Source organism: Piliocolobus tephrosceles, chromosome 13 (genome assembly GCF_002776525.5).
Source record: "Piliocolobus tephrosceles isolate RC106 chromosome 13, ASM277652v3, whole genome shotgun sequence".
In the NCBI taxonomy this organism is placed as follows: Eukaryota; Metazoa; Chordata; class Mammalia; order Primates; family Cercopithecidae; genus Piliocolobus; species Piliocolobus tephrosceles.
The window spans coordinates 28,954,943-28,967,457 of NC_045446.1; the positions used below are offsets into that span (position 1 = coordinate 28,954,943).

The window sequence follows — 12,515 nt, forward strand, 5'->3', positions numbered from 1 at the left end:
AAACAAAAACAAAAAACAAAAAACAAAAAAAAAAAAAAAAAAGGAAAGGAAAGAAAAGGGAAAAGAAAGTAGGGAGGCTGGTAGAGTGGTACCCAAATCAAGCAGTCACAGTTTGAATTCTCTGGGAGCTCAGTTTCCTTAGGCAAGTCATGTTCAGTACAGTGTCATAATCTATTTGAGAGAAATATGTTACCTGATAGAATATTTCCAGAATGTATCTAAAAAATCCTGTTTAGTGCCCAGAATAGCTGCTGATGCCATTTCTACTTTAAATAGCCATTCAATAGGAGTCAAAGAATAGAGATAACTCTGTAATGAGTATCAGTACTTAGATGGAAAGTTGTATTTGGAGATCAAGGGATATTTATTGTCTCTCTACAATTATATTGTCCTCTAGTATTTTTAACTATAACTTTCAACACACTTATTTTCCTAGAGATTAAATATGAAATCTAAATTAACTTCACGTATCTACTCTTATTTCTAAGCAGCTCTACTTTCTGGGTACAATACAAATAGGAAATGGAATAGTTTTTAATTGCCCAAGCTTTAAAGAATGAAGGAGATAATACAACAACACTGAAAATCAATAATCCTTGTATACTGATAGTGAAATTTAGGTGAGATATTTATTTTACTCAGGATTGCCTAGCTCCTACAGTTTGAGAAAGAAATGGACAAGATGATATAAGAGCCAGATTTGGCATCAAATTTATTTATATATAGAATTAGATACTTTTCAATTTAAGAATAAATTATGAAAACAAGGGAAATACATGTCTAATACATGAATTTTCTATTATGCGATTTCTTTTAGTAATACTTTTGAGCACCAAGTCCTATATCATTGTATTTTTAGTTCAATGAAACATGAAAGATTCTATTCTAAAATAGAATAACTCAGACTTTTAACAATTCTCCTTTTCTTTTACTTTCTTTTAGTCCTTGAAGAAAGAAACTGCTCAGACCCTGGGGGCCCAGTCAATGGGTACAAGGAAATAACAGGGGGCCCTGGGCTTATCAATGGACGCCATGCTAAAATTGGCACCGTTGTGTCCTTCTTTTGTAACAACTCCTATGTTCTTAGTGGCAATGAGAAAAGAACTTGCCAGCAGAATGGAGAGTGGTCAGGGAAACAGCCCATCTGCATAAAAGGTAATTTACAATTGTTTCTGAAGTCTACAGACATTGATGAAGTTGCTAGACCTTTTGGTAGCTCCTTTGCATGTTTTTAAGCCCCTGGAAAAATGCCTTTCTCTCTTAAGTCCCTTCTGAAACCATATATAACTCTGAGGTTGGAAACCATCCTAAAAACATTTACTTCTTTTTTTTTTTTTCCTCAAGAGGACCTGCTTTCCCTAATCACAGCACCTCGAGAGGTGATCAAGAAGAGGAATGTAGTTATCAGAGCAATTTAGGAAAGATGACAGGGCTGAGTTTAATATATGCAAATCCAAGTATAGAATTGAGGTAATGTATAAGCATTTATGTAGCTCCACTTATCTACTTTCTATGCAATATTAAGTTGATGTGAGAAATAAAAGAACAAAATAGATGCATCATCCCTACCAGCCTATGGAGGGGGAGGATTGAAGATGTTAAGATGTTTAAAAACAAAGACAGAGAGTAAACCCTTGTACATTCAAGGGATAGTTACAGGAAGAGATGAGTGGTGTAAGTTCAGCAAAAGGAGAGATCAATGTTCCTGAAATAGGGACAATTGCATGAATCCAGTAGGACTGGAGCCAGTCTGGAAAGCTGGGGAGGATTTGTACATGTGAAGAGGAGTTGGGATGATATTCCAGATGGAAGACAGCAGAAAAGAAAAGAGGTGTAGGCAGAAGTGAAGTCATCATGGTAAACTCAAAGTGAGGCAATCGGGGAATCAAGGGATAAACTTAAATATGTAGGTTGGACAGAAAAGTGGAATATTGAATAGAGACGTTTGAACCTTCTCTGTTGGCAGTGGGGATGTATAGTTTCTCACTGAATTGATTCACTAGTTGCTTCAGGTTAACAGCCTCTCTATTTGGGGGCAGGCCACAATGATCTGGCTGTTTACTGGGAAGAAAACATGTCCTTGTCCTAGATTATCCAGATAATTGTCTTAATCCTCCACTTTGCCTTCTGGGTGTTTGTCAACAACCTGAATCATGGGAAAAGGAATGAAAGGGAATGGTTTGTGAAAGGAATAAATCACTTTAGACTTTAGCCAGAAGCGACCTTCATCCCCACCAGCACAAATTCTGATTTTTATTTCATTAAGTATGGGAACGGTGTCACATATGTCCTTGGAGATTTTTGTCCACTCTTCTCTTACAAATTAATACAACCAAAGTTCTCTAAGTTGCTAATTAGATGAATGTTGGCTGCCTGATTGGGAAAGTGAGATGGGAAGGATTCCTTTTCACTCGTGAAGAAAGAGAGACTTCAACAAAATTAAACTGGGCTTTGAATTGCCCTCAAGTGATTGTTAGGGGCCTTAACGGCAGAGAAAGAACACGAAGGAATCTATTTTCCAAGACTTATCTATGGTTGACACTGCTGTCTGGTGTCAAAAGAGAACCTTCTAATTCCCCATGTGGGCTACGTTTTAGAACCTTCACTTTGAATTTTATTCCATTTTGATCAAGTTTGCTAATTACATTCACAGGAACAGATGATCCTACTCTATGATGCCATTGTCCCAAATCACTCAGGTGGGGCAGCCTTTCAGAGGCATCTGGTCTTCTTAGATTCTTCAGAGGGTGCTGTTAATCAAGATTAAAGGCAGCAAGCTCTTTTGTAAAGTGAGATGTTCAAGCTTGGCTGACATGCCGTGCCTCTGAGAGCCTGGGGAATGGGCATCTGGTGTCCAGAAGTGGGAGTCAGGTATGAATCTGAACTGAATGATGTGAACAGTGAATATGGAAAATGATCGTGCAGCATTGTCTTTTTTATTTCTAGCCTGCCGAGAACCAAAGATTTCAGACCTGGTGAGAAGGAGAGTTCTTCCAATGCAGGTTCAGTCAAGGTGAGGTCGAAACACCTGCACTCTGCCCTAAAGGCTAATGAGTATTTCCCCTTCCATTCCCCTTCCCCACTTGTGTTTGGCCAAAGATGGTTTAAGGTTTCTTAGGGACATTTAGTGCTAACTGGTCATGAAACAATAGGGCTTGTTAGATGGAGGCTTATTAGCCAGCTGCCTTTAGCCAAGAGGTAGCAACTGTTGGAAGATGTACAAATTTCACTGGATCGTGGGAAAGTAGATGACTGGTAGAAAGCAAGACTTTCAGATGATCTTTGAGAAAATGGACTTGAATCCTTGAGTCTTCCTGAAATTACTATGTACTTGTTATGGCAGCTTCTAGGAAGATGACATTTCTGTTAAACACAGCCAGCTATAATTTAGGAAGTTATGCTTGGAGGTAACCAGTGAGATGAGGCAGGCTGGGGGAGCCCAGGAACTAGAGACAAATGACCAGCCACACAGAAGGATGTGAGCCCTCTGGTATGCTCAGCCTTTCTCCTGGGAAGACAAAGGGGGGGTCCACCTGGTGGGGAGGGAGTAGCCCCTTTCTACTCATCTCTTCTACATTCTCCTCCTCACTCTCTCCACTCAGCTACACGGGCCTCCTTGATTTTCCTCTATCACTTCAAGCACAGTCCTGCTTTGGAAACTTTACACTGTGGCTCCTTCTGTCTGGAACCTGCTTCCATAAGATCTCAGTGAGGCTTAATGCCTCTCTTCCTTCAGTTCTCTGCTCAGTTTTTGCCTAACAGAGAGAGATCTTCCCTAAATATCCTTTTAAAGATAGCAATCCTATCTTCCCCCTGACTGTCTAGTGGACCCCTTTAGCCAGAATACTCTAGCCTTTACTCTGTTTCTGTTTTTATCTTAGCATCTCTCTCCACCTGTTGTCTCACATATTTTTTAAGGGTTTATTTGTCCAATTTCTGTCTCCCTCACCCTCCCCAAAATGTGAAAGTTACACATACAGGAACATTATCTGTTTTGTTCATGCTGAAAGTTCTAGTGCCTACAACAGTATCTGCCACATAGTAGGCATTCAGTAAGTATTTATTGAATGAATGAATTGGATTGACAAACAAAGGTATAAGACCTGAGCCTGCCTCTGTCTTTAGTGCTGGGTATTCGTCAGCAAGTTCCTAAACCTGCTGAGCCTTAGTTTTTTCTTTTGAAAAGTAGGGATAATCATAGCAATCTGCCTCTGGGGATTGTTTTAAGGATTATATGCAACACTAATAGCTAACGTTTATTGCATGTTTGCTCTGTGTCAGTTGCTTTTCATGCATTAGTTCATTTAATCCTCACTATAACCTCTGAGGTCGGTATTTGTGTTATCACCATTTTATTACAGATTTTATTATTTATATTACAGAGGGGTAAACTGAAGCTCAGAGAAGTTAAGTAACTTGTCCAATGTCACATTGCTAGAAGTGGCAAAGCCAGGATGTAAATTCAGTATCTGGCTTCATGGTCTGCTCCCTTATGCACTATACTTTGAGTCTTATGTAAAGGCTGTAGCAAAGCACCCTGCACACATAATTCATCGGAAAGTGATTTCTCACCTATTGTTAGAAATAGTAACAGCGAATTTCAGTGACTGAAATTGACCACAGCCAAGTTCCCTGGAATATTCATAAGTCAGAATATCCATCAGTCTCTCACCCCTCCTCAGGCTGTCTCCTTCCATTTTTGTCTTTTTCCTTTCAGGGGCAAGGCATTTCCTTGGAAACGGTGGCAGTGAAATTCAAATTCTGCCCTCTTTCCTGATCTGTGTGATTTTCCTGGGCTGGACTCTCCACTAAATGGGATCAACCTGTTCTTCCCAAAGACACATGCTGTAGACAGGCCCCTGCACTATTCAAAAAGACTACTGGGCTTCCTATTTTTAAAGCAATATTAATGGGAGGTTGGGTGGCAAGGTGCCAGGTTTCTCAAGTAAATGAAAAAGCAAGGCTGAACCTAGTTTTAAGTATCTGTTGGGAAGACAGGCTGCTGAAGTGGAGGGTATCCCTCCTCATCCAGAAGCTACCTCCTCATCCAGAAGCCCCCAACAACAGTGTATACCTTCCACGGCCAAGGGAGGAGCTTGTTTGCAAGTTCAGGAGCTCCCTGAGCTACAGACCTCATTATAAACATGAGCTAAAGATTTGTTGAATGAAATCAAGAGGATTGGAATATTTGCTCTGAGCCAAGCACTGTATATGAAATAGATTTCTTATGATGATATCATATTGGTGTGGTGGGGACACCAGGGTGGAAATTGTGACTGCTAAGCACTGCCTTGGGTACCAAGTTTCTTTACTGCGTGCCTCTGCGTACTTCCACTTGTCTCTCTGCGCTTCCTTTGCCCATTCATTAAACAGGGATGAAAACCTAGATTCCTAAAGGAATTTCAGCTTTGCAGGTGACAGTCATTAGGTGCCAATATAAAATGAACACAACCTGCAGAATGTGTGCACATCTTCCCCAAGAATCCCTGAGTTGTCTCTGATGGCTCCAACTTCAGGGCTCATTTAATATCCCCTTTTCCCATTTATACACAATGCTTCATATTTCTCCCAATCAATATGCCCTGAGAGAAGATTCTATTCTCTGAGGTGTACTAATTACACCTGCTAATTGCTAAATCAAGCTACTGTATCAACACAGTTTAGTTCAAGTCAATTCCTAATATTGCCCCATTATGATAATGTTTGGAGAAAAAAATGTCTAGATTTCGCTCATTCAAATTAACTCCCTTTTCTGTTTAATGTTGCAATTAATTTCTTTGTGTGTGCATGTATAATGTACCTTTGGATAGCAGCTATTATGCCAGATATTATTCTCTTTGGTTAAAATCTTAAGCAGTTGGAATCATGCCAGGAATAGACACGGAGACATAAAATGAAGATTGAAGTGTACAAGAGAATTTGCTCAGTGGGAGAGTCGAAGTGTGTGTGTGTGTGTGTGTGAGAGAGAGAGAGAGAGAAAGACACAGAAAGAGAGAAACAGAGAGGCATAGAATGAGAAAGACATTTTTGGCTGGGCAGGGTAGCTCACACCTGTAATCCCGGCACTTTGGGAGGCCAAGGCGGGTGGATTGCTTGAATCCGGGAATTGAACCTGGGAATTCAAGATCTGCCTGGACAACATGATGAAAACCCATCTCTACAAAAAATACAAAAATTAGCTGGGCGTGGTGTTACATGTCTGTAATCCCAGCTATTCAGGAGGGTGAGACACAAGAACTGCTTGAACCTGGGAGGTATAGGTTGCAATGAGCCAAGATCGCATCACTGCACTCCATCTTGGAGTGAGGGACAGAGGGAGACCCTGCCTCAAAAGACAGAGAGAGAGAGAGAGAGAAAGAGAGAGAGAGAGATTTTTTCTGTTTTTGTAACCAAATATCTACATGGGACATGGCATGAATGCTAGAGGCCACAATGACTTTCTCTCGCCCTGCCCTTTCTCTGGGCGCATGTTTCCTGACCCAGGGAGACGCCATTACACCAGCTATACTCAGCGGCCTTCAGCAAGCAGAAACTGCAGAGCGCCCCTACCAAGAAGCCAGCCCTTCCCTTTGGAGATCTGCCCACGGGATACCAACATCTGCACACCCAGCTCCAGTATGAGTGCATCTCACCCTTCTACCGCCGCCTGGGCAGCAGCCGGAGGACATGTCTGAGGACTGGGAAGTGGAGTGGGCGGGCACCATCCTGCATCCCTAGTGAGTCAAGGCTCCTTCTTGGGCCTGAGCATGCTCCATCTTTTGTGGCTGCCTGAGAAAAACCATTAACCCTGACTTTTGGGAAAGCATCTCCAGTGCTTTCTCTAGTTTGGTGATATCTGAAATTCCATAGTTAGAACTTTTTTTCCTTTGGCTTAACCTTACTACCCAGGAGAAATTGACTCATTAAATCTTAGGGGCATATGTTCTTGGGTGATTCTGTCATATTTACTTACAGAAAAGGGTCATTAAGTCACCAAGTGGGGAAAGGGGTTAAAGGTGCCAGAGGGCCTCAAGTTACATAATCTTGGCTACCCTGTTTAAGCCCCAATTTTTACACTCATCACCCAATGATACTAATTGGGTACTTGTTATTAAGCAATAAGGTATTAGGCCAGGCACCGGTGGCTCATGCCTATAATCTGAGCACTTTGGGAGGCCAAGGTGGGCAGGTCATTTGAGGTCAGGAGCTCGAGACCAGCCTTGTCAGCATGGTGAAACCCCGTCTCTCCTGAAAATACAAAAAAAAAAAAAAGTAGTTGGGTGTGGTGGCACATGCCTATAATTCCAGCTACTTGGGAGGCTGAGGCAGGAGAATCATTTGAACCTGGGAGGCAGAGGTTGCAGTGAGCCAAGATCATGCCACTGCACTCCAGCCTGGGTGATAGAGTGAGCCTCTGCTTCAAAAAATAAAAAATGTAATGAGGTATTAATTACATCATAAGGTTATGATGATGATGAATACTGAGATAATATGTGGAAGTGTCTGGATTAGGGGCCTGCATTTACTAAGCTGCCTTCCCCACCCTTTTTGTGAAAGGAGAACAGTATGGTTTAGTTCGTTGTGGTTATGACTATGAGGACAGTCAGGATATTTTGAGTTTGTTTACATGTACCATCTCATTTAATCTCCTCAAGAGCTCTGTGAGACCATTATTACTGTTCTATCCATTTTACAGGCAAGAAGACAGAGGCTCTAAAAGATTAGACAACTTGCCCAAAGTTCTATTGATAGTAAGTGCCTGGGATCAGAACTTAGGTTTCATTTGACTGCAAAGCCTCCAATTTTAACCCTAGATTAATAGCTAGCCATGTCAAGGTGGGTTGGTTCACATTTAAGGGGAGAAGAAAACCAGGTTACTTGGCTTAGTGATCATCACGCCCATAGGGTTCACCTTTCCAGATTTGTGCTCTCTGGTTGAGTGATACATTCTCCTTTGGGTGGCAAAGTCTGAATTTATCTTACTAATCCGGTACTTTCTCCATAGTCTGTGGGAAAATTGAGAACGTCACTGCTCCGAAGACCCAAGGGTTGCGCTGGCCATGGCAGGCGGCCATCTATAGGAGGACCAGCGGGGTGCATGATGGCAGCCTTCACAAGGGAGCATGGTTCCTGGTCTGCAGCGGTGCCCTGGTGAATGAGCGCACCGTGGTGGTGGCTGCCCACTGTGTTACTGACCTGGGGAAGGTCACCATGATCAAGACAGCAGACCTGAAAGTTGTTTTGGGGAAATTCTACCGGGATGATGACCGGGATGAGAAGACCATCCAGAGCCTACGGGTAAGAGAGGGCTTGTACTTGGAAGCTGGGGCTCTGGCTCAAAAAACTCCAAGCATGGGAGAGCAGTGATTATGCCAAGCCCTGTCCCCTTAGCATGTCAGCAGCCAGCCTGGAGCCTGGCATATAGCATTGTTCAATATTTCATATTGAGATTCTAGACAGGGGCATCTAGAAAGACTGTGGAGTCTTTTTTCCACCTTGATTATTTTATAAACAAGATAGAGGCAAAGTCATCTATCACTGTGGTCATCAAAAGTTAATCACCTAAGAGCAAAATGTACTTCTCCTAGTAGCATATGTTACTTGGTAGCATATGTCATGAATTGTAACAAATTAAAAATTAGTGAAATTATTTGTTTAATGGCTGGTTCTGCCTGAAACGGTTAGCTCCATGAATGTTGCGATTTGTCATTGTACCCTCACAGCGTGGCACAGTGCCTGGCTCAAAATAGATTATCAATAAATATTTTTTTGAATAAAAAAAGGTTAATCACCTATTACATTTGGGCACTGTCCTAGGTAGACAGAGATGTTTTAACCTAGATACACTCCTAACAAATTTATAATATGTCTGTCTTTCCCTTCCTTCCTCCCTCTCTTTTATTCACCTACCCATCTGTCTATCCATCTATCTGTTCATCCATCCATCCATCCATCCATCCATCCATCCATCCATCCCTCCCTCCATCTATCTATCCATCTATCCATCTGTCCATCCATCCATCCATCTATCCATCCCTCCATCTATCTATCTATCCATCCATCCATCTCTCCATCTATCCACCCGCCTGTCCATCTATTGTTGAGCCCCCACAATGGGCCTTCCACTGTAAGTAGACACAGAAAAGAATAGAGCATGTTTTATTTTCTCTGAAAAGTCTACAGTTGAGTGGGAGAGACAGACAAATTTATCATAATCAGTGTGACACAAGAGAAGCCCCAAGGGAATATACTCAAAGGAGATTGAGGTAATAGAACATATACATAAAAATTTTTACAAGATGTGTGCTCCTACAGGCTCCCATCAAAAGGCATGACCAGCAAGGACTGGGAAAATCAGGGAAGACTTTGTGGAAAACTCTTGTGGAATATTCTGAGCATAGCTCTGTTTGCTGACTTGAATGTAAATGAAATGTTTACAGTGGACCAGAGGTTGAAAACTTAGCCTGTGAGGGTTTGTGCCTTGATGGTGCTGACACATATTTTTAATCATGTATTTATTTGCAAGCATTGTTTAACATCAAGATATTTCAAATAAAGATTTGGAATTCATTTTCTGGCAAAACTAGAATGCTGGTCCCATTTCAGCTTGGAGTGGCTGACTGCAGTGATGTGGCCGCTGCATACCTTAGATGGCTATGCAGCCTCAACTGTCCACTTCACTTACTTAATCCCACTTTCCAGGCTGTAGAAAGCACTTTGGTTTGCAATCCTGGAAGTAGAGCGGTTGTTTTCCATGATTTCTTGAGTAAAGTATCTCCAAATCATTGTAGCTGCCTCTTAGACATTTTCTCCCAAAAATTTAGCCCCAAGCCTTGCCTGTTCTTGTCCACTGTGGAGCGGCTCCTCACCATTGCTGCCCATTCCTTGCATTTGTAGATTTCAGCTGTCATTCTGCATCCCAACTATGACCCCATCCTGCTTGATGCTGACATCGCCATCCTGAAGCTCCTAGACAAGGCCCGTATCAGCACCCGAGTCCAGCCCATCTGCCTTGCTGCCAGTCGGGATCTCAGCACTTCCTTCCAGGAGTCCCACATCACTGTGGCTGGCTGGAATGTCCTGGCAGATGTGAGGAGCCCTGGCTTCAAGAACGACACACTGCGCTCTGGGGTGGTCAGCGTGGTGGACTCGCTGTTGTGTGAGGAGCAGCATGAGGACCATGGCATCCCAGTGAGTGTCACTGATAACATGTTCTGTGCCAGCCAGGACCCCACTGCCCCTTCTGATATCTGCACTGCAGAGACAGGAGGCATTGCAGCTGTGTCCTTCCCGGGACGAGCATCTCCTGAGCCACGCTGGCATCTGATGGGACTGGTCAGCTGGAGCTATGATAAAACATGCAGCCACAGGCTCTCCACTGCCTTCACCAAGGTGCTGCCTTTTAAAGACTGGATTGAAAGAAACATGAAATGAACCAGGCTCATGCACTCCTTGAGAAGTATTTCTGTATATCCATCTATACATGTGTCATTGCGTGAAGCAGTGTGGGCCTGAAGTGTGATTTTGTCTGTGAACTTGGCTGTGCCAGGGTTTCTGACTTCAGGGACAAAACTCAGTGAAGGGTGAGTAGACCTCCATTGCTGGTAGGCTGATGCTGCGTCCACTACTAGGACAGTCAATTGGAAGATGCCAGGGCTTGCAAGAAGTAAGTTTCTTCAAAGAAGACCATATACAAAACCTCTCCACTCCACTGACCTGGTGGTCTTCCCCACCTTTCAGTGTCACGAATGCCATCAGCTTGACCAGGGAAGATCTGGGCTTCATGGGACCCCTTTTGAGGCTCTCAAGTTCTAGAGACTGCCCGTGGGACAGCCCAGGGCAGCAGAACTGGGATGTGGTGCATACCTTTGTGTACATTGCCGCAGTACACTCTGGTCCTTTCCCTTCCCCATCTCTTGTACACATTTTAATAAAACAAGGGTTGGCTTCTGAACTACAAAACAAATGTGCTATGCTCTTATTTCTGCATGCTGTTTCTCAGAGCTACATGTATCAGGGCTGATGGCTTGGTGATAGCCCTTTAAAATAGTGCCAAGGGTTATCATTCCCAAATAGTGTGTTTGACAAAGTCAATATCATCTTTTTAATACCAACTCTTAGAGCTCAGTGGGTCATGGGCCAGGGGAGGAGGGACATGGGTACCCTATGATAAGGCACAAACAGAAACACCAGACATTCGATGATTTTTAGGATTGCCTCTGCTTCTTGTCTTCTAGATCCAGCACAAAGTCCTGCTTTGAACCTCCATAAATCTTCATGGAATGTTTTTATAGCATATGAATTGGAGTCACATATTAACTCACACTAAGTTTAGATATGCCAAGAAACTGTAGCTTCACTGTTGTCTATAACTTATGTGATTTTTCTCTCAAGCCTTACTCTCACTTCCCACCGGATAGTGAAGGAAAGAACATGAATTCAGTCTAGTCAGACACCTTAAGTAATTTTGGCAGTGACCCTCTTTTTGGGTTGACTTACTCTTTTATCCTTTCTCCCCTGCTCTCCTCGCCAGTTTTCTCTTCACTAGGCTGGTGCTTTGGAAGCTTACCTTCCTTCAAGCATTAGGATAAGAGTGGGGGACCCCCAAGTTCCTGCTGGTTCTTGGGTGTGTGTGGTGGGTCTTTTTGTTGCTGACATTTAATGCTAGAATCTGTAATTAGTGTAACTTATGCTATGTTCTCTATTTCATGGGGCCCAGCCCTCCTTCCTGCAGACTGACTCCTGTTTGACCCTTGTCTGGGTCACTCAGCCTCATGGCCACAGTGACAACCTCTGGCAACTGCCCAGCCAGACTCTCTGCAACCTCCTCTTCCTCCTTTGGGGGATTGGGGGAACTTCTTGGTCTTTTCCATACCACATGACAGCTGAGAGCCCAGGCTTGTTACAGAGCTTTCCGGGAGACATTTGCCTTCTGTAGACCCAAACAGGAACTCCCCTGTTCCCTTAATCTATCTCAGAAAGCTCAAGGACTTTAGCCCAAGATAGGAGGTGAGGATTTTATTTGTTTCCCAACCTGTCTCCCCCCATGTCTGGGTCTTGAGCCACAGGAGAATTTCTTCTACTTCTCTTTTTGTCAGCCTTTCCTGGGGCTTTCCATAAGTCACATCCTCCTCCTTTCATTCAACCCTCCATGCCCATCCTCCTGGCTTAATCAAAGAGGGATGTGTTAGTTATCAATGGTTGAGTACAAATTACCCAACACTTAGTGGCTTAAATGGTAAGTGTTTATTCTCTCACAGTGTCAGTGGGTCAGGAATTGGTGAGCAGCTTAACGCGAGGTTGTCATCAACCGAAGCCTTGACAGAGGCTGGAGGATTTGATTCTATAAATATTTATCAGGTCACTCAAAGGTTTTTGTTTGTTAAGCCTAGAAAGCTTAGATCTTAAAAGGTGTAATGGAACTTGGATCAAAGAGATAGATCTGAATACAAATTCCTGTCTTTTAACTTCTTTTCTAAAGTGATCTTGGGCAAGTACTTAGCCTCTCTACCTCAGTTTCATTATCTGGTAAGTTG

The 12,515-nt window shown here is 42.9% G+C and overlaps 1 protein-coding gene across 4 annotated transcripts in view; it reads left to right on the forward strand.

Annotated features, from left to right (window-relative positions):
• PAMR1 (peptidase domain containing associated with muscle regeneration 1) overlaps positions 1-10,941 on the forward strand; it is a 104,826-nt gene extending 93,885 nt beyond the window's left edge. For all 4 annotated transcript variants that reach the window (XM_023185541.2, XM_023185540.2, XM_023185542.2 and 1 more), the window contains 5 exons: positions 943-1,155; positions 2,947-3,013; positions 6,484-6,716; positions 7,985-8,277; positions 9,877-10,941. In XM_023185541.2, coding sequence (XP_023041309.1) covers positions 943-1,155; positions 2,947-3,013; positions 6,484-6,716; positions 7,985-8,277; positions 9,877-10,413 — 1,343 coding nt within the window. In that variant the 3' untranslated portion in view covers positions 10,414-10,941. The remainder of the gene's footprint in view (positions 1-942; positions 1,156-2,946; positions 3,014-6,483; positions 6,717-7,984; positions 8,278-9,876) is intronic.
• Positions 10,942-12,515: the final 1,574 nt, after the last annotated feature.